General features: G+C 52.0%; 8 protein-coding genes across 8 annotated transcripts; 5 read left to right on the forward strand and 3 right to left on the reverse strand.

The window, feature by feature from the left end:
• Positions 1-54: 54 nt before the first annotated feature.
• Positions 55-930, reverse strand: ASPZODRAFT_61732 (hypothetical protein; the record flags this gene model as incomplete). Its single annotated transcript, XM_022729005.1, has 1 exon — positions 55-930. The coding sequence occupies one exon, from the start codon at positions 928-930 to the stop codon at positions 55-57; it is 876 nt and encodes a 291-aa protein (XP_022583142.1).
• Positions 931-1,206: 276 nt separating this feature from the next.
• ASPZODRAFT_150823 (hypothetical protein) lies at positions 1,207-1,965 on the forward strand (the record flags this gene model as incomplete). Its single annotated transcript, XM_022725674.1, has 1 exon — positions 1,207-1,965. One exon carries the CDS (start codon positions 1,207-1,209, stop codon positions 1,963-1,965), a length of 759 nt encoding a protein of 252 aa, XP_022583143.1.
• A 96-nt stretch (positions 1,966-2,061) lies between these two features.
• Positions 2,062-6,438, reverse strand: ASPZODRAFT_61521 (hypothetical protein; the record flags this gene model as incomplete). Its single annotated transcript, XM_022728991.1, has 3 exons — positions 2,062-5,992; positions 6,053-6,253; positions 6,323-6,438. The coding sequence occupies 3 exons, from the start codon at positions 6,436-6,438 to the stop codon at positions 2,062-2,064; spliced, it is 4,248 nt and encodes a 1,415-aa protein (XP_022583144.1).
• A 367-nt stretch (positions 6,439-6,805) lies between these two features.
• Positions 6,806-9,766, forward strand: ASPZODRAFT_1646406 (hypothetical protein). Its single transcript, XM_022726680.1, has 5 exons — positions 6,806-6,811; positions 6,899-7,385; positions 7,440-8,371; positions 8,425-8,743; positions 8,804-9,766. The coding sequence occupies exons 2-5, from the start codon at positions 7,002-7,004 to the stop codon at positions 9,455-9,457; spliced, it is 2,289 nt and encodes a 762-aa protein (XP_022583145.1). The 5' UTR covers positions 6,806-6,811; positions 6,899-7,001; the 3' UTR covers positions 9,458-9,766.
• A 653-nt stretch (positions 9,767-10,419) lies between these two features.
• Positions 10,420-14,703, forward strand: ASPZODRAFT_150826 (hypothetical protein; the record flags this gene model as incomplete). The annotated part of the gene is made up of 11 exons (XM_022725675.1): positions 10,420-11,247; positions 11,316-11,504; positions 11,566-12,037; positions 12,092-12,216; positions 12,275-12,346; positions 12,402-12,626; positions 12,681-12,784; positions 12,838-13,096; positions 13,156-13,298; positions 13,361-13,959; positions 14,033-14,703. 11 exons carry the CDS (start codon positions 10,420-10,422, stop codon positions 14,701-14,703), a joined length of 3,687 nt encoding a protein of 1,228 aa, XP_022583146.1.
• A 377-nt stretch (positions 14,704-15,080) lies between these two features.
• On the reverse strand, positions 15,081-15,982 carry ASPZODRAFT_24246 (hypothetical protein; the record flags this gene model as incomplete). Its single annotated transcript, XM_022727959.1, has 4 exons — positions 15,081-15,366; positions 15,443-15,595; positions 15,742-15,848; positions 15,932-15,982. 4 exons carry the CDS (start codon positions 15,980-15,982, stop codon positions 15,318-15,320), a joined length of 360 nt encoding a protein of 119 aa, XP_022583147.1. The 3' UTR covers positions 15,081-15,317.
• Positions 15,983-16,152: 170 nt separating this feature from the next.
• ASPZODRAFT_130735 (hypothetical protein) lies at positions 16,153-17,526 on the forward strand. Its single transcript, XM_022722579.1, has one exon. The coding sequence runs from the start codon at positions 16,243-16,245 to the stop codon at positions 17,428-17,430; it is 1,188 nt and encodes a 395-aa protein (XP_022583148.1). The 5' UTR covers positions 16,153-16,242; the 3' UTR covers positions 17,431-17,526.
• Positions 17,527-17,971: 445 nt separating this feature from the next.
• ASPZODRAFT_14766 (hypothetical protein) lies at positions 17,972-20,560 on the forward strand (the record flags this gene model as incomplete). The annotated part of the gene is made up of 3 exons (XM_022725281.1): positions 17,972-17,990; positions 18,130-19,691; positions 19,742-20,560. The coding sequence occupies 3 exons, from the start codon at positions 17,972-17,974 to the stop codon at positions 20,558-20,560; spliced, it is 2,400 nt and encodes a 799-aa protein (XP_022583149.1).
• Positions 20,561-20,588: the final 28 nt, after the last annotated feature.

Here is a 20,588-nt window from a genome sequence, read left to right on the forward strand (position 1 = left end):
TGATTGACAATTCTTGCGCCAGCGCAATGATATCAGATCCATCCCGTGCCTTTTTTATACACTGTCAAATTTTGAGTCCATAATTCTCATGCACTCGTCGTGCAGCTCGGTGACCCCCCCCACGCCGGGCCATCCATCCAGCAACGCCCGGATCTCAGTCCAATCCCTCTCTGCGTCCTCTCGCCTCCCCTCCGCGATGAGCGTGCGCAGTCTTGCCGGCGTGGCCAGCACCCACCGCACTGTCTCGCGGTCCGCCGCGCCCTGCTCCGCCGACGACTGCGAGACTTTGGCCTCCTTCATGCGCCGGCGCTGCTCCTCGCCTTGGCGGATCAGGCTGCCTGCCGTCTCGGCCACAAAGGAGATCGCCGGCCCCAGCGTCTTGGTCATGGTCAGGGGTGTGCCGCGCTCGTCCATGCTGCGTCGCATCTTCCCAATCGTCTCCACCGCCCGGATCAGCTTCGAGTAGTTGTCGTAGACGAGCGCCTTGCGCTCCCCGTCCAGCGTCCGGATATCCCCCACCAACGTGTTCTCTGCCTTGAGCACCGTCGACAGCGACGACGTCGCCAGAAGCTGGCTCACGTACCCCTCTGCGTCGAACTCCGGGTTGTCCAGTTCCGTCCCCGCCGCTGCCGCTGCCGCCGTCAGCACCGACGGGCTCGACAGGTCGCCTGCGTCTGTTGTTCGCGGGATGCTCCGTGACCGCCCTGCTGCTGCTCCGGAGCCAGACACGGGAGACGACCCGGGCTTGAGGTTGTAGTAGTCTCGTAGCGCTGTTCGGTTGCGGTGCGTGCGTAGTGACGGCGAGACCGCCCGCGTGGTGGGCGTCCCCGTGTTGAGAGTATCGACGGACGGCCGACGTGACGAGGCGGGCGTCGGAGAGTGTGCTCGCGACGATGCAATCGACGGGCGGGGAGATGAAAGCGTCGACATTCTGACGAGTAGTGAAGTGGAGTTGTTTCGTACTCTGAGACTCTCCAGGTGTGTTCAGGTGAAGCTGTACTCCGTACGTGGCCCGTGCTTGGAAGATCCAAAGCAGTGTTGAACTACCGAGTAGCTACCCCCGACGTTTGCCTCTACTCCGTATGTTATCCAGGCACGCTACGGAGTACTTGATTCTGGATTAGAATTCATGTCGTTCCGGTGATTGATGAACCCGGCAGGGTTGTCAAGTTACCACCTGCTGATAGCTACGAGTCTACGACTACCATGACCCCCCAAGAGCAGATCGCCGCCCAGCTGTTAAGCACTCGCTCTCTCCCCATCTCGCAGGCATGGCTGGACCGGTTCGTGGCCACCTCGTCGACCGCCCAACCGAACGTGAACGTGCCCATCTCAGGCCTCACTCGGACCGCGTTGTTTCGCGTCCTGGCCTCGGATTTCCGCGAAACCCTCTCCACGGCGAACCGCCCCTCCCTCCTCCCAAGCGATGTGTTCGACCCAACCATCCAAGAGAGACGACTGCAGGGCGTTGTCCCGGTTCAGATCCTGGATATCGAAGACATAGGCTCCAGTCTCTGGAGTCAGGTGGAGGCGATCGAGCGTGTTGAGCGCGGCGAAGCCGTTCGTGGTCGTGAGATCGTCCGCACCGTCAACTTGGAAGACGGCAATCAGGAGAGAGACAACCCATCCAACAATGCGTCTGCGAGTGCAAATACCAATGCAAACAATACAACTAGCAATAGCAGTGCTTCCTCCTCGCATGGTCCGCACCGTCTGATCGTTCAGGATGCAGCGGGAACGAGAGCCGTCGCGGTTGAAATCAGGTCCGTCGAGGGAGTCGCCGTGGATAAGACGCCGATCGGAGCCAAGCTGCTACTACGCAATGCGAGCGTCGCACGCGGCATGGTCCTCTTGACACCAGAAACAGTCACGTATTTGGGTGGGAAGATTGAAGCTATGGATCGGGCGTGGAGAGAGGGGAGGAAGGAGAGGCTTCTGAGCAGACTGTCTGAGAACCAGCCTTAAATATTCCGACAATGCATTCCAAAGTGTGGTTCTCGCAGTCTATACTCAAGTAAAAGCTACAGAACGTAACGTAAAGTAAGGTTAATGCATTTTTATCTAGACCCCCGATACTGCATGGCTCAACTCCTCCCAGCCATCTCTTCTCCATGGTGCGACCATGATCGCCCGCAGGGCATCACTGGCCTTGCCTGTATGAGAAAAGGCCTGGCTGAGATCATCGGCATCCAGGGCGCCATGTGGTGGAACACTCTTCAGCGCTCGTTTGACCGCCATCTCTGCCGGATACACCTCCTGTGACGCGGCCGCCACTTGCACCCAACCCTGCGGCTGCCCGGGAGAGATCATGACGGCCCGGGTGGCTTCGCCGAGCTGTCGCGCCTCCTCTGGGACGGTGCGGTCGGTCGCAAAGCCCAAGGTCGAGATGGCGGCTAGGAGTTTGGACAGCTTGGATCGGTCGTGGATTTCAACATCGTCGCGAGTCTGCATGCTCTGGAGATCGGACTCCACGGCCTCGATCGCGTCCTCGTCGGCGTCCAGCAGCGCAATTGCTCCCAGTAGTGTCACCGCACCGATATGGTCGGGGTGCTTTTCCACGCAGTCAAAGAGCTGCTGCCGCGCCACATCCTTCTCCTCCTCGCCTCCCTTGGCCCACAGAACCTGCGCAAGGAGACACACTACGTCAGGCGTGTGGTCAGCCTCTTGGAGAGCATCGCGGAACATGTCGATCGCCCGGTCCATCGATTTCAGATAATAGTACGCCAGACCGGCTGTAAGGTGTGCAGACAGACGCAGCTTGCCATTCGTTTCGGCATCGAATTTGTCCGCATCTTCCTCGCCGGACAATGTGATGGCAGTCTCCGCCCGCTCGGCAGCGTCACTCCATTCGCCCTGTGCGAGATGGATGCGAGCCAGATCGGCATTCGCCTGTGCGTACCTCACCAAAGAGGATGCGGACTCGGCAATTTCGTACTCCGCTTCGACACCAGAGCAAACGGCTTGCAGACTGGATTCCGCATCTGAGATCTCCCCGACTCGCTCGGCGATAAGAGCAGACAGATGCACAAAGGGCAGGTCAAAGGGATCCTGGCATCGAAGCTGAAGGAGTGCAAAGAGCGGTTGGATCAGCTGTGAGATTTCATTCGAAATAGATGTGTCCGTGAGAAGGTGATCGAACAAGCTGAGCGTGAACTGGCGCTTTGGCAGAGCCGCCGATGAATTCGAGATATCAAAGGCATGCTCAAACAGCCCCCGCGCTTCTTTCACATCACCAACAAGTAGAGCGAGAAGGCCCTGGCCGATCCAGGCTGGAGCGTAGTCGGGGTCAGTCGACTGGGCACGCGTGAAGGCCTCATTGGCGAGCTGGATGTCGTTATGCAGGATATACAGCGCCCCAAGGTTTCCCCAAACTTGAGCACTCTTCTCATTTAGGTAGAGACTTCTCACAAAGGAGTGTTGGGCCACCTTTGGGCTCAAGGCTGTGGTCACAACGCCCAAAGCATTCCAGAACTCCGAATTTCCAGACTCCAATTCGATCGCCCGTTTGAAACATCTCATGGCAGCCTTCAAGAACCGACGTAGCTGCTTTTTGCCCTTTTTGCCCACATCAAATTGTAGGCACTTGAATGCTCGATATTCAGCCCATCCAAGATTGTACCAAGCAACGGCCTGTGCATGGATGTCCGGCAGGGACACGTGAATGGCTCGTTTGTAGGCAAGAATTGCAGCATAGATGCAGGCATTCGACTGGGTGTACGTCCCCGCCTCGTCGGCGTCGGGCTTCAATGATGACAGTGTGCTTTTTCCCACTTCATCAACATCCACAATGATGTCGAATGCGGCAGTATCGAGCTCGATCGAAAGCAGCTCGCAGACCATGGAAACCGGCAACTTTTCAGCCTTCATCTTGACGTAAGAAAAGACTGCACAGGCATCGCCAACTGCCTTCCAGAGATTGAACATGCTGGTTTTCTCTTGAGCGAGAGTGGTAGCCGTCTCAACGGCCTTGCGCCCCAACTCGGCGGCATCATTGAAGAGACCGAGTTCTAGACTTCTCCATGCGCTCTCTGTGAGGGTCTGGAGCAGTGCAATCGCAACGCCGGTTTCCTTGGGTCGCAATTGAAGTACTTCCTCATATCTGGCAATAGCGTCATCGTATTCACCGAGTTCCCTCTTCACGTTGGCAAGCATGTACCGAGCGAACCAGACCTGCTCCTTGTCTCTACCTGGAATATTTTCTTCGAGTACTTGAGCATGCTCAAAGGCTTTCATGGAAGCAATGTACCGCCCTGAGTGATGGTAGCTCTCGCCTAGGCCAACCCAGCAATGGTAATCATCAGGTGAAATCCTCAATGCGGCTTGGAATGAAACAATACTCTTAGTGTATTGCTGCTTGTTGATCTGCACCGTACCAAGAGCTGCATGCGGCCAGCTATAGCCTTTTCTCTTCGATCCAGGGGCAGGCTTTGTCTTTCCAGAGTCAACCGCACGCTGTGCAACTGCTTCTACCAAGTCCCATTCCTTTTGATCCGCAAAAGCCCTCGCAAGACGTTCACCCGCTTCGATCTCGGATGATGACAGTTCGAATGCTTTGTGGAAACACCTTCGTGCGCGTGTCTTGTCCTTCTTGTAATCTGCGTAATAAAAGCCTAGGCTTGAGTACGCCGGCGCAAAATTCATGTTCATTTGTATTGAGGCGAGGAAGCTCGCGTATGCACCGTTGCGATCCTTTCGCGCGGAAGGAGACGGATCTATTTCCCATTGGCAGTAACCAATTCGATAGTGAATTTCGGCTTTGAAGTCTCGGTTTTCGGGCTGCATCTCGGATGCCTCAGAAAGCACATGTTGCAAGGATCCAAGTGCTGTATCGAGATCACCGTTAAGGGCTTTGCACCATGCCCATTCAGCTTGGATCTTGATGTTGGAGGGATCCCGTTCCGATGCTCGCTGAAGGAAATCCACAGCCTCCGCATAGTCTTCATCAACCTTTAAGATCAATCCGATGCCAAGCAAGCACTCTGTAGATGTTGGCTTTCGTTTGAGAATCGCCTCGAAGATTAACTTGGCTTCTGGATGGTGTCGGGGTGATTGATAAGTGACCAAGGCGTTTGCAAGAACAATGTTAATCATATCTGTTGTATTCACCAGATCAAGCCCTGTTGCCTTCACCACATTTTCCACATTGCGAAGTCCCTTGCGAGCCACATCCACAACACTTTCGAATTCGTCAAGGGAGAGGTAAAACTCGCCCATGATCCGATGAGCAATGATCGAACTTTGAGCAAACTCGAGGCCTTCAGTCATCATAATGAGCTGATCCTGAACAGCCAATTCCCCATTGTCGCCGTTAGCCTCTTCACAATCTTCGTCATCGGCAGGTGGTTCCTTTGGAAAAGGAGAGATGTTGCTAGCTAGGAAACCTTTGAGCACTTTTGAAAGCCCATCTTCGGGGAAAAACTCAATGTAGTTTTCCAGAAGTCCAAGGTCCCATTGCGAAAAACTTTCAACATCTTGCCACTCAAGGACGATCTTCCAGGCGAGTTCAAACGGGTGTTTGATAATAACCATGTCGCGAGCCGCCTGTAACACCTCGTCTCTTTTCCCTGCTTTTTCCTCCAAGGGGAGAAGAGACAGCAAGTTGAAGGATCGTTCCAGCAGTTTCTCTTCATACTTCCGGCGTGTGTCGTCGTCGTGCGACCAGTCAATTATCCCGCGATATAGTCGTTCAAGTTCGCTTCGCTTAAAGGCTTCTCGTTTGACCTCAACAGTCACTTGATCTATCCTTGCACCCAAACGAGTCCGTCGCTCTCCGATCTCCCTATTGATGAATTCTTTCTCCTCAGATTCGGTGAGTTCGATGAGACGGAGGTACGTGTGCGAGGGATGCGGCACGCGGCCCTCGAGGAACGAGTAAAAGGGGCTGTCTGGCAAGTGAAGCTCGAGAGCTCGTTTCAGTTGAGTCCGTGACCCATTCTTCCTGGAGTAGCTGACGAACTTGTCGACCAAGTCTTGGCAACGATGCTTGTCTTCGCTGTGGGCAAGTCAGCAATCCATCCACCCGCAAAATTAGAAAAGATAGACTCAATCATACGCTTCGGCGAAGATGTGGGCCAATCTTAGCACAGCAGTGCGGTAGTCCTCCAGCTTCTGGCCTCCCTGTCTCTCGTATACTTTAACGAGACCCTGCCACGCTGTCCTGTCGTTCTCATTTAATCGCGTTGCAGCCAGGTATGCCTTCTCTGATTCCTCAATTCGGTTCAGCTTGTCGAGCGCAAGACCAAGGAAAACATTGCTAGTCCAGAAAAGAGATGTCAGTTTCGCTATTTGTATTGAAGATGTGTAAGGACCAGCTCCCACTCACGCATGGTAATTCTTTGGCTCTTGTTTAACTAGCGCCTTCGCTTTCTCAGCTGCAACCTCAAACTCTTTCGCATCAAGAGCTGTTCTGACAGCTTTCAATGCTGCCTTACTAGCCATCCTCTAAGCAATGGCAGCTGTTCCCTGCTGTGCTTGACGAGCGGGGGATGATAAGACTTTTGCTCGAGAATCGTGCGGTATGTGGAGTAAAGAGGCAGGCGGGCTGGTACGTCAGAGCGCTCGTATCGGCTTATCTCGTATTGCGTATCTATCGACTATGGTCGTCACCGTCTTCCAGGACTCTCACCACCTCTTCATCTCCTGTGGCTGAGCACAGCTTGCTGTTCCAGGCGTGGATCCTGCTTTGGCTACTTTGAGCTATTGTCTTTTGTCTCTGGGTTTTTGATGACCCTGTGTCATCATTAACTGGCGATATTATCTATTCATACTTGGGCCAAGGAGACTCCTAAGACCTGACCAGTGAATAAGGTAGGTACCGAGTACCGAAGCATCGACAGTATATGCCCTCTCAATCTATCCTCAAGAAGTACATAATCTAACTGGTCGAGCTTTGGAATAGTTTGTCTTATTTCTGTTGAATTTACCGCCAGCCCCGATCGACGGTCACGTTCCTGACGTCGAGTCACCCTTGGAGCAGAAGCCACACGTATTGACAACTCACAATGACCGTTCCACGCCTTCGCATCGATGGCCAAATCTTCCGGGACCCCCAGAACCGAGAGATCACCTTTCGGGGGATCAATGTTGCTGGAGATGCAAAGTATCCGCGAGCCCCGAACGTGCCAACCCACATCTCCGATGGTTTTTTTGATGGGGATAGTGTGTCTTTTGTCGGCCGTCCATTTCCCTTAGAGGATGCGCATAAACATTTTGCAAGACTTCGCAAATGGGGCTATAATACGATCCGGTATCTGTTCACCTGGGAAGCAATTGAACATGCTGGCCCTGGCGTATACGACGAGGAGTGGATTGCATTCACGATAGAGATTCTGCGAGTGGCGAAGCAATATGGGTTCTATGTCTTCATGGATCCACATCAGGATGTTGTATGTCATGCAGATTCGATTGTCAAGGGGAGATAGGTTACTGATCGTATACAGTGGTCGAGGTTCTCCGGTGGTTCAGGTGCCCCGATGTGGACACTGTATGCAGCAGGCTTCAATCCACTTGCTTTCAAAAAGACAGAGGCTGCGTTGGTCCAAAATACTTGGGATGACCCTACCCAGTTTCCGAAGATGATTTGGGCTACCAACTATACCCGCCTTGTCTGCCAAACGATCTTTACTCTCTTCTGGGCAGGGCGGGACTTCGCACCAAAAGCAATCATTGATGGTGTCAACATCCAAGACTATCTGCAGAGTCACTATATTGCAGCCGTAAAATACCTTGCTCAGAAGATCCACGATGCAGGCGATCTGGAGCATGAGGTGGTCATCGGCTGGGAGACTCTGAACGAGCCACACCGAGGCCTAATTGGGGTTAAAGATATCTCTGTGATTCCTCCTGAACAACAGCTTCAACTGGGGACCTCTCCGACCGCTTTTCAGGCTATGCTCAGTGGGTCCGGGCGAGCTTGTGAAGTAACGACTTGGTCTTTTGGTAGTTTTGGTCCTCATCAGACCGGAAGAGAGCTCGTTGACCCTGAGGGCGAGTCTGCATGGCTGCCCGCTGATTTCGACGACAGCAGATATGGCTGGAAGCGAGATCCTGACTGGAAACTTGGTCAGTGTCTTTGGGCTCAACACGGCGTCTGGGACCCTGCCACCGACCAACTTCTACAAAAGGACTACTTCTCCAAGAACCCGCAGACAGGGGAGAAGCTCGATTACGAGAAGTTTACCAACACCTACTTTATCAATCATTATCGAACTTATAGAGATGCGATTCGGGGCGTTTGGCCGGAGTCTATCATGTTCTGCCAACCCCCGGTGATGGAGGTGCCGCCAGATTTGAAAGGAACAGTCGATGACGATTCGAACATGGTCCACGCGGTGCACTTCTATGATGGTCTGACACTTCTCACAAAACACTGGTGAGTAAGCCGTTGCGTTCTAACAATCTGTGATTACGGGCTGACCCGACCAGGAATCGATTCTATAATGTCGATGTGATCGGAGTCCTCCGTGGCAAATACCTTACCCCAGCATTTGCGGTGAAGCTCGGCGAGACAGCGATCAGGAATTGTTTACGGGATCAACTCAAGTTCCTCAGAGATGAAAGTCTTAAATACATGGGCAACCATCCGCTCATTTTTACCGAGATTGGTATTCCGTTCGACATGGATGAAGATTATGCATATAAAACAGGCGACTATACCAGCCAAACTAGCGCCATGGATGCCAACCATTTTGCTTTGGAAGGAAGCACTGGCAATGGGTTTACCCTCTGGCTGTACATGACACAGGTATGCTTGTCCGAGACTATTTCGAAGTGCAACGGTAACAATGGCTGATTTTGGGCTCAGAATTCACACGAATGGGGTGATCAATGGAATGGAGAAGACCTCTCTATCTTCTCGCTCGACGATCCAGAGCTCCCTAGTGGAACGCATCTGGGAAATAGAGCCGAGATACGAAACCATTCGGACCCTCATTCGCCGGGGTACTCGGATAGTCAGAACAACGCTAGCGACATGCAGGTTGGTCCTCAGAATCTGAAGCGAGCGCTGACCTCGCCATCCATCTCGTCTGCCTGCTCCCAGATGACAGACTTGGAGAACCAGGGCTACCGAGCCGCAGAGGCCTACATCCGGCCCAGCCCCGTCTACACCAACGGCAAAGTGACCCAATTCCTGTTTGAATTGCGCAACTGCACATTTACCATGGCTCTGGTCGCCAAAGCGGCCACGGCGGAACATGCACCCACCGAGATTTACCTGCCAGAATTCCATTTCCCGTCGGCCGATACCGTGATCGCAGTCAGCGGGGGCAAATGGACTATCGATTACGAAGTCATTCAATCAGCCAGACTGCAGCGCCTGCGGTGGTGGCATGCGGAGGGAGAGCAGGATATTAAGATTCAGGGGGTGAAGCGCAAGCCAGGCGAGTACACCCATGGCAGTGCCGAAGAAGTGACGTATCTCGAACAGTGCCAGCGGGCTGCCTGTACTGTGATGTGAGGATGTCGCCAGCAGTGTCCCCCTCCCCTTTGACTTCTATATTTACCACTCTACTATCATCTGGGTCTCCTCTTTGTTTCGTTTCTAGCGCTTGTTCCGTGGTCTTCAGTTGAAGCCCTTGCTTTTTTTCAATAGCTACATGTATGCTGTTTTAAGACGTCGCATTTTACTGGATCGATACTTGAAAAGCATATCGGATTTCCGAAAATGACTCGACGTTTATCAAGCGTAGATAGTCGTCCGAGACAGAATCTGCGTTAGCTAGGTACGTATTCAGAGCAGAGATAAGACGTAGATTTCATAGGCATGAGCCACTCAGAGTTCTTTCAAGCACCCACAAAGTAGTACAGGCCAACTGGATCTCCGAGGCGAGATCAACAGCTCAGCTCAAGGCAAGAAGGTAAGACAAAAACGCGGCCGCGGGGAGCGGTGAGGTTGAGGCCGTCGAGTGGTGGTTATTATTGGGGCGGGGAGGGAAGCGCGTGGGAAAAATCTCAGCGCGAAAAAGGATATCGCGTTCCCGTGACCTAGGAAATCACCCGCCGCTCTAAACAGTGTGTGTCCCGTACACAGACAAAGGGAAAGAAGGAGAAAACAAAGCAGAGCGCACGCAGTGTGTCAGAGCGGGAAGGACGGAAAAGATAAGAAGACCACCGTTGGCTTGCCCGCAGGGATCTTCGACGCTGAACGACGACTCTTCCCCGCCGTCAGACAAGATCCTCTGGTCAGGCTGAGGTGGTGGTGGTACGTGAGGCTTTTTGTTCTGGCCCAACGCCCGTTAGAGCGGAGAATTTGAACAGAACACAAGGGGAGGGAATCTAGGTAGGAGAAAAAAATTATTTTTAAACAAAAAAGAGGGGGGATAACGGGGAACGGATTCGACAAGATCATGCAGTTGCCTGCGATTTAAGCCACAGGATTCCAGATCAATAAGAGAAGGCCCAGGCCCAGGTCAAACAACAATGGCGGCAGAAGAGCTATCAGAGAGCGGCATAGCCCAGCTAGTCCAGGCCCTGGAATTAACCCATAGCCCATCAGCGTCAAACGAGGTCCGCCAGGATATCTTCGCATTCATCGAATCTCAGAAGCAAAGCAAGGCGGCGGCGCGGAATGGGTTTCTACTGGTCTCGCGGAGGGAGTATCCGCCCATGGTCCGCTACTTTGGCTTAACGCTGCTGGACCATGTGTTGCGGAACAGGTCGTTCACTTCCACGGAGTCTCTGATTCCGCTGCAGGAGATGGTCCGAGAGGTGGCAGAGTCCCTGCAACCCGAGGACCCGCCGTTCATCCGCAACAAGATCCCCCAGCTCTGGGCTGAGATCGCGAAGCGGACATGGGGCCTCGATTGGATCAACATGGATGAGTCGCTCATGAAGCTGTGGAACGCCAGTCTCATTCACAAGAACTTCGTGCTCGCTGTCCTGGAGTCGCTGTCTGACGATATCTTCTTGCGAGAAGACACCGTCTCGTCGCTGAGAGGTTCGGATCTGAACAGGGCGATGGTCGAGATTATCACGCCACTATCCATCTTCAAGGAGTTCTATCCGGATCGAGATCAACATGTCGAGCTTCGATGTGGCCCGGAGGGATGGCTGACTCGGATTTGCGAGTTTCTGCGCACCTGCGTCCAGAATCTTCCCAACTCCAAGGAGGCCAGCGATGCCGCACTTAAGGCCCTAGCAACCTTGAAATCAGTCCTCCCATGGTCTATCCCAAAGGCGATTATCACCTCGCAGTGTGTCCCAAGCATCTTCACCGCTTTGACCTGTCAAAACGAACAGGTACTCCTGGTATGAAGGGAATCCAAAAGCATTCTTGCAGTACTGTGAGTGAATTATGGCACTAATGCTCCATCTAGGCCGCTGTCGAAGCACTCAATACTCTATACAGCAGATCCAACATTGATATCGAAGAGTTCCAGCCCCTAGTGCATCTAATGTACGAGACGGAATACCTCAATGTTCTTCAAAAGCTGTATGAATGGTCGGTTGTCGGTCCCGAGGATGCAGTCGATACCCGTTACACCATCTCCAAAAAACTCTCTGAGGTAGGAGGTTATCCCAGCTAACCAAAATTCCATCCATGCTTACCAGGGTGCCTCGTCGTAGGTTATGTCCTATATTGCAGGGTTCCTCGAAGAAAAGGGGTTTGCCCTTCAAAGCGCTCACGGCATGAACTTGGCCTCCTTTTTCCACTTAATGCTCAATATTATCCAACACCAGAGTCTCTCTGTTGCCATCCCCGTTCTGCATGTCTGGTCCAAACTTCTAACCTCAGAGAAAATCGGCAATACGGAACTGGTGACCAGTTTGGTTCCCTCGCTTTTGGGGGTTTGCAGCCGCCGGCTAGTTCGCTGGGAGTCTCTCCCAGAGGGCTCAGATGACCCCACAGTCCTGTTCTTGGACGAAGATATCGATACCATTCCTGAGCGTCATGCTTTTGTCGGAAATTTTCGGCGATATTGTTCCTCCATTATTGAAACGATCGTCCAGAAGCGACCCCATGAAGCGATCCCTCATATTCTCTCGGAAGTGGATGGCAACCTGGACAACCTTTATAATGGGGCCGAACCTTTCTGCTGTATGTGAAAAGACAGCGTCTATATGTGTCTATGCTAATTGGGCTTCTCTCTAGTGGAAAAATTCTCGAAGACATCTGTTCCCCTCATGCGCGCTGATAGTCAATTCACTGTCGTGGATGCGGTATTGAAGGGTTATGGAAGATGGGTGGCGTCACATGGTAAGACGCCACAGCAAGATGTATGTGCCTCTCTCCCGTGTTTTTTCAGTTGCTGTACAAAATCTCATCCACGAACAGGAGCAACAGCGAGGAGAGTTGGAACAAGTCTTGGAAACCTGGGCGTATAGACTGATGTCGCGAAATTTCGAGGTTTGCACCTTGATTCCCAAGGGTTCTAAGATCATTTTATGCTGATTGTGTCAAGGATCCTGTAATGAAGCAAAGAGTGATTAAGCTCATCGTCGACATATCATCTAAAGCCCTTGACAAGACACCTAGTTTTGCGCTGAAAGTCTTGGAGCATATCCTTGTTTCCCGAGTGCCGGATGAGCCGACCTACCCTGCATACTCCGAAGCTATTAAAGAGTTGCATGGTCTAACAAGTCATGAATTACGTCGACTTGCAATGCGTTACGCAGACTATTTTGCTGTGAGGACACTCTCTATGTTAGGGTTCGGCACCGTTACTAATTCGAATCCAAAGTCCTTTTACGATCTTCTTGAACCAAAGATCAACGAAATCAGTCTGGCCAACCGTGTCGATGACAAGTTACAAATGGAGTTGACATCTGTCCTTCTCATTATCATGTATGTCCTATAGCTCTGGTGCTCTATGCCCAACTATATCCTAACAAACCTAGGCAACGTGCCCACAACGTCGATTCTTATCAACGCAAAGTTCTGTTGACAAGTTTTCTGCAGCCGATCAAGCAGGCTTGGCAAGACGAGGAGTTTAAACGCGTGAGTTCGTCATTTGACGGATTTTGCAGCCTTCTGGGTTTGCAAAGTGTCGGTGGATATATGCGAGACAAAGAGGCGCAGAAGGTGGTGGACTGGACAGAAGTTGCCTTGGACCATGAAGGCAGGCTCATTCAGGAAGAAATGACACGGAAATTTCAAGTAAGTCATCGCAAAACTGCTCACTTTCATCTTCATATGTTAACTGCGATTTCACTTAGCTCTTGCCTCTACGAGGCACGAAAACGCTGTTGGCGGTTTCGACGGAAAAATTAAAGAAAACCGATAGCGCATACCAGCTCGCCTGTGATATGTGGCATAACGTGATCCCCATCATCTTGCCAACCCTTTTGCAACTCGTGAGGTACGAGATTTGTTTTCCAAGAGTATAGAAATTGTCCCACTAACGACGAATCTATCATATAGCCATGCTCATGCATTCCACAATCCTGCTAATTGGAGCGGTCTTCCCCAAGATATGCAGGCCGTCGTTGAGCGGATTTTGACCGATAGATTCTGGCAAGCCGGCATATCGACAGGTAGCCGAGACGAGTTCTACGCGAAGATCACATCGTCTCGGTTCACCCTTGAGGGCTTCGCTTCCTCAGTCCGAGGCAAGATCAGAGCAGTTCGTGAATCATGCTACTCGATGCTATTTAGTATGAGCAGGCTACGTGAGAATTTCTATGGGTTTGCAGAACTCCCAGGGCCATTGTCCGAGGCTCTCTTCAACGATGCGACTCATCTGTCATCCCATCAGTTTTCTGTTCTACTCAACATATCGCGCTGTCTGATCGACGACTGTCCTGTTCGCTTCCGAAGCATTTTTTTACCGCCCATGCTCTCGACCTTGTTCACTCAAATCGATAAGAAGGTAACGTCTGAGTGGGAGATCATTGAACAGCGCAAAGCCGGAGCTGCCGATGATGACCTGGCAGATGAAATGAAATCGGAAAGTATTCTCCGACAATTGACCTATTCCGCGGTCATTATGGTAGCGAGCCTTTTGGATCCACAGCGAGGGGGTGAGTTTCTTTGGACGAATCAATTTTCTACTGTTTTATGTCTGTGCCTGCACTGACTCTGTCTTGTCTACAGACCCGGATGAAGTCGATGCCAGCGGTGCCAGCGGCCAGGGTGCCCCTGCACAGTCTGATTCAATTCGGTATTTTGTCCTCTCCTCGCCAGAAATTTTCGAGCCAGTGATGCTCTTCTGCACCCACGCCCTGCGCATGCGTGATACTCGATGCTGCAGCATCATCACCCGTGTAATCCGTTCGATTTTGCAGGATTTCGCGCCCCCTAACAACACTCCCACCGTCATTACGATCCGCGAGTTTATCTGCTCCGAAGTTCTCAAGGCGTGCATCACATCGGTCAACGAGCCTTACTTCGTCGATATGCAAAAGGACCTTGCCCAGTTAATCGCTTCCATCTGGGTTCTCTATGGCTCCAGCAGCCCGACCCCACGGGCTGTGATTCTCAGTCTTCCTGGTTTGACTGAAGAACATGTCGCCACCACCGAGGCTTCGCTAGTCCGCTCTTCTTCTGCGCGGCAGCAGCGTGCCCTAGTTCTGGAACTTCTGGAAAGCCTTTGCGGCGTAAGCGTCGCGGAGCAGGGCAAAATCTTCAGTACGCGTGAAGAGCGGCGCAAGGCCCGCAGCGTGTTGCAGAAGAGATACATGAGTCGCGATATGGAGGCGCAACCCACCAGAGTTGACATCAACGATGGGCCTGACCTGGGCGGACTGGCGGATATGTTTGGATGAGTCAACAAAAGGGTGGGGGGGAAGCAATACAATGCAAAGGAAAAAAGGAATAACACTTCTGTTCGATTCACTTGGTCGTCTCTTCTCTTTATCGACTGTCTTTTCTTCTGCATCGCGTCGCACTGTATCATATCATGACTTGAACGGGCCTCTTCTCTATCTTGGCAGGCAACCTCCTACTTGTGTTCCTTTTCTTCTTCTACTTGTCTTTTCCTTCTTTTCCACATATACTTAGCCCTTTCGTCTGATATTTCCGACGGGGCCGAAGCAAGTTTGATAGAATAATACGTTAACCAGAACATTACCAAAATACCCTCTACCATAGCACACTTGAAACTAAGAAGGAAAAAAAGAAATATGACTTGCAAAGCTAGTATATCTACACGATTCTCTTGACAAGCTCAAAACGCAGTTTTGCCCCTTAAAAACCCATGAGGAGAAAAAAAAAACTTCGTTCAGCTGATACATCGTCCAATATCTTCAATTCGATAAAAATTCGCCTTTCCCGCCCCCCTCTTTCTCCAGATTCAATTGTTGCGGTATACTGATCAGACCGATCTGGCTGCGAAAGGGTATTCTTCACACATACCCCGAGACCGTGGATATCGTCTCGTTTATTTGGTGACGTTGGCAGGGGCGTAGCCGAAGGTAGGGCGGATGAAGCTAAAACAAAAAAGGACATAGTTAGAGTCGAATGTTTTGTAGAACTTAGCCATGTTGCAAGGGGCGGTACACATACCGGTCCGAGTTGTAGACCTTGGTTTCCGTTCCAAGGAGCTCCTTCTCACGAGCCTTGTCGGCGTAGTATCTGCGGACCTGGTCGCGATCCTCCTCGGCCTGGAGGAGGGGGGTTAAGTGCAGGCGGGCCCACACCTTCTCGCGGACAAGTTCACTGGTACGAAGCAAGATCGTTAGTCACCGTATTCTATCCATCTCAACCGTGTCTTCTTTTCTTCTGCGTTCAATCCGCGGGTTGGAGACGGCAGAGGTCGATTGCAGGCCATAAAAAGGGCAAGGGCAAATCCAATTGAAGCATACTTTTTCTCGCGGATACCGTAGAAGAGCTTGTAGTATCCGTAGGCCATGACAAGGTGCATGCCGATAAGGTAGATGGACGGTCTGAAGCCGCGCGCAGGGATGTTACGCTGTGGAAAGAGGCCGGTCAGCCCATCGGGTCGGGCAATTGTGGGAGCGTGGGGAGCTCAATCCTGCCGGATCAAGCACCTACCTTGTACTGGACAGGAGCGTAGCCCCCCGCTGGGGGCATATCCTGAGGCATTGTGACGGAGGGTGGGTGAGAGGAAGTCTGGGGGAAGAAAGTCGCAGCTCGCTGCCTCGACAACTGGAGATGCAACCGAAGTTGGCGGGTGTAGATCACGTGATGTACTGGTCGTTGGTAATGTGGGCTGGAAAGCATTTCATTGGCTGGAGCCGATTCCTCTTGCACTGCGACGCCCGACCACTCTTTTGACTATTTTTTTGATGATGAGGAATTTATAACGACAAGACACAACCACCCCGCTCTGCGCTTGTAAAATCATGGAGGAAGAGGAGGGAAGACCCAGGAAGCTGGCTAAGCTGGATCACAGCGGAGGCCAGTTAGACGGAGAGCCTGTCATGTCGGGGGCTCTGGCTACGAACGACCAAGGTGCGGAGGACGACACAGCCCGACCATCAGCTGCCCCGGACGCTACGGAAGATGCCAATGGCAAGTCGGATGAGGGGCCCGGTGCAGAAGAAGGCGACGAGACGGAACCGAAGCTATCAAAGAGCCAATTGAAGAAGTTACGACGACGGGAAAACTGGGAAGCCGGTCGCGAAGATCGCAAAGTCAAGCGCAGGGAAAAGCTTCACGCAAAGAGGCAACGGCAACGGGCGGAAAGAGATGCTGCTGGAGCCACCGAGATAACGTTGCGAAAGGACAAGGAGAAAGCAATGCAGCGCCAGCGTTCGGTGCTCCTGCCGATCACCATGGTTATCGACTGCGGCTTTGATGACCTGATGCTGGAAAAGGAACGCATCTCTCTAGGATCCCAGCTGACGCGGTCGTATTCCGATAATATTAAAGCGCCGTATAGATCCCACCTGGTGATCTCTAACTTCGACAAAAAGCTCAAGGAGAGATTCGATAACCTGCTACGGAAAGTGCATGAAAAATGGAGGGGTGTTCACTTCATGCAAGAGGACTTTGTCCATGCGAGTGAGCTTGCCAAGGAGTGGATGGCAGGTCCCGAAGGTGGTCAGATGGTCGGAGCTCTCGCTGACAAGACGGATGCCAGACCCGAGGATGGAGAGGTCGTCTATCTCAGCAGTGAAAGTGAGCATACATTGATGGAGCTGAAGCCCTACAGTACATACATTATTGGCGGATTGGTGGATAAGAACCGGCATAAAGGCATCTGCTACAAACGTGCGGTCGAGCTCGGCATCAAGACTGCCAAGCTCCCAATTGGAGAGTATATCCAGATGTCGCATCGAGCAGTTCTCGCTACCAACCATGTCGTCGAGATTATGCTACGGTGGATGGAACTTGGAGACTGGGGAGAAGCTTTCATGAAGGTCATTCCCCAGAGGAAAGGTGGCGTTCTGAAAGGGCAGGGCGCCGATGGAGACGACGGGGAAGAATACGATGACCAGGAAGAACAGGAGGAGGAAGATGCTGAAGTTTCCCAGGACATCACAAATGATGATCCCAGTGCCGATACCAACGAGTCTCAAGAGGCTTAGAGTACAAATACCACATAAAGACTCACCACTATGTACATTGTCAATACTGCCAATACAGTTCTTTTTATCCTATATAGGAATGAACAAACAAAACAATCTTGTTTCCTTCTTTTAGAAGAATAATACCAATCATTAAAGAGACCTCAAGTAAATTATTATAGAGCGGTTTAGTTGCGTGTAGACAGTAATGCTGCCTGAGGCATCAGATACATGTGAATGTATTACTAAGGTCAATGTGGCTGTGTAGACGCCACAGCACAGGCATTTGCCACACAGGGTCGATGACGGAAGGCAGCCGTTGCTGGGAAAACAACACAAGAAAAACGATTTGGGACAGCAGAGGGGGGAAAAGAACTTTGACTCCTTCCTCATCTCTCAGTGCCGAAGCAATACGTCCCATCATCCACATTGGCTTCTCGGCAATGCTTCTTTCCCCCTGATCTACAACCCAAGACACCGTTTTTCTTTCCTTCATTGCTACATAACTACTACCTGAAAGAACCCCGCTAGCTGTTGCTCAGCAGCCGGTCCTCTCGCAAACATGTTTATGCTCCGCAACGGTAAGCTTCACTACTGCTATCTCCAACCCCGCCACCCACTCTTCCAAGCGAGTTATCGCGCCACAAGTGCCCTATTTTCTTGATATCTAGTTAATAGGGATATCCTTCTTTTTACTGACGTTTGTTATTTGAAACACAGTGAGCAAGTTTCTTTTTGGCGATACGTCTAAAGAATCCATCATCGAAATCCCCCAGGGCCAGCTCTACTTGGTTCGCCCGCTTTCCCCCAAGGGCTACTCCGAGCTTATCTTCAAAGACGCGGCGGCGTCCATCAGGAGAACCGGGCAAGATTTTCAGTATCAGCTGGTCATCCAGCGTGCTTTTGAGGAAGGCGAAGAGGAGCTTGCTGATGACGAGGATGATCCAGGCGCCAGTGACGGTCTAGGTGACAAGGACGAGAAGGTCTTTTTGCTCGATCACGCCTTGCACTTTCGCTCAGAAATCCGGGACAACGGCGCAAAGGTTCTTGCCTGGCGCGATTTGAGTGGTGATCCTGGTGATCTGTTTGAATTCGTCTGCGATCCTTCGGTACCCGGAGACAAAGTCGCCACCTTTGAGCTGGCAGCTCTCCAGTGCCAGTTTGAAAGGAAATACCGAAGGAGCGCCCAAAAGGCGACAGAGCAAGAGCTACAGGAGTTCTCCTTCGAGGAGGAGAAGCCGATCCCCAGTGCGAGCCCCCTGTCTTCGCCGATTACCAAGTCACGTGCCGGTTCTCGGGCCTCTGCAGAGGAGTCAACTGCAGCTATGGCCAAGGACGTCGAGTATGCGCGGTCGAAGGGCCATATCAAGCCTGCCGAGGAGCCAACGGCTGCTCCTCCGGCCGCTGTGCAGCCAGAGGCAAGGGAGATTCTGGCCAAAGAAAACGCAGAATTACATATGTTTGACTTCTCAAGTGGAACATTCATGATGAAGGACCCCAGTGTCACTGCAACTGTCTCTGAAATTGGGACCTGGCAGTACTGGCTCCAAATCAGTGGGGAAGATCAGGATTGGTTGGGGCAAGCTGTTGTGGCCGACATCAACCCTGTCTTCAACTTTGAATACCTCTCCTTCATCTTCAATCACTACACTGAAGACGGATCAGCGTACTCCTGGCTACTGCGGTTCAAGGATCAGGCCATGGTGGAGAGATTCCAGGAAGGCTTGATGCAAGCTCTCTGGGAGCAGCTGAACGAGATGAAGTGGGGCAAGGTCAAGGAGCAAGAGAAAGAATACGTTTTGGATGCCTTCCAGGACCTTACCATGGAGGACCAGGAGGCTGAAGAGCGTGCGGAAGAGGAAGAAGAGGAGGAGGAAGAGGAGGAAGATCAGGACGATGGCCAGCGCAGCGAACACTATGATACTGATGAAGAGGAAGACGATGTTGCGACCCGTGATGAGGATGGCAATGTGAACTCGCAGCTGGCTGTCGGTTATAAGCATGACCGGTCCTTCGTGGTGCGAGGCTCTAAGATCGGAGTATTCCGTCATACGCCCAACAACAACCTCGAATTCTCGACGAACATTTCCAAGGTTGAAACTCCCGGCGGCAAACTGTTTAGTCCCAAGAAGGTGATGCTTCACGCTGAAGACTCAAATATGATTCTTCAAGATTCCGAGGCACCGAACTCTCTGTACCGCATGGACTTGGAGTACGGAAAGATTGTGGATGAGTGGAAGGTTCATGACGACATTTCTGTCAACACCTTTGCTCCGGAAACCGTAAGTCTGACCTATCGCATCTTTGGCTGCTGGCACTAACCCTTCTCTAGAAATTCTCTCAGATGACCGCTGCCCAGACATTTGTAGGTATTTCGAACAATGCGCTGTACCGGATCGATCCTCGTCTTGCAGGAAATAAACTGGTCGATGCGGATTTGAAGCAATACGCCAGCAAGAACGATTTCTCTGCCGTTGCCACCACCGAAAAGGGTTATCTGGCCGTTGCGTCCAACAAGGGTGACATCCGCATGTTTGATCGTCTTGGAATCAACGCCAAGACGCACATCCCAGCTCTGGGAGAAGCGATCATCGGTCTTGATGTGTCGGCCGACGGACGCTGGGTCCTAGCCACTTGCCGCACGTATCTCCTTCTAATTGATTCACTGCAGAAGGACGGCAAGAATGAAGGCAAACTTGGATTTGAAAAGTCCTTTGCCAAGGACTCGAAGCCTCAGCCCCGTCGTCTGGGTCTCACGCCTGCCCATGTTGCCCAATTCCAACACGAAACAAAACAACCTCTGGCATTCACGCCGGCCCGTTTCAATACGGGTGTTGAAAGCGAGGAAACCTCTATTGTCACTGCTACCGGGCCTTTCATCGTGACCTGGAGCCTGAAGAAGATACTGGCTGGCCGCAAAGATCCCTACTCGATCAAGCGGTACGCCGAGAACGTCATGGCGGATAATTTCCGCTTCGGGTCCGACAAGAACGTCATCGTGGCCTTGCCCAACGAGGTCAACATGGTGGCAAAGAAGACCTTCTTGAAACCCACGCGCGAGAGCATCGCCGGGCCGGTCACTCCGAGCCGTATGAGCAGCAGATTCAGCAATCGCCTTGGACGGAATGATATCGTCAATTCTCCTTATTAATATCTAAATTTCTCTTGGTTCTCCTCTT

This window comes from Penicilliopsis zonata, assembly GCF_001890105.1.
Source record: "Penicilliopsis zonata CBS 506.65 unplaced genomic scaffold ASPZOscaffold_4, whole genome shotgun sequence".
Lineage (NCBI taxonomy): Eukaryota > Fungi > Ascomycota > Eurotiomycetes > Eurotiales > Aspergillaceae > Penicilliopsis > Penicilliopsis zonata.

Excerpts from the sequence above, each read along its gene's own strand:
- ASPZODRAFT_130735 (XM_022722579.1), top strand. The coding sequence starts at position 16,243 with ATGGAGGAAGAGGAGGGAAGACCCAGGAAGCTGGCTAAGCTGGATCAC.
- ASPZODRAFT_1646406 (XM_022726680.1), top strand. The coding sequence starts at position 7,002 with ATGACCGTTCCACGCCTTCGCATCGATGGCCAAATCTTCCGGGACCCC. Across the intron at positions 7,386-7,439 it reads TGGATCCACATCAGGATGTT|TGGTCGAGGTTCTCCGGTGG; the intron begins GTATGTCATGCA and ends GATCGTATACAG. Across the intron at positions 8,744-8,803 it reads TCTGGCTGTACATGACACAG|AATTCACACGAATGGGGTGA; the intron begins GTATGCTTGTCC and ends TTTTGGGCTCAG.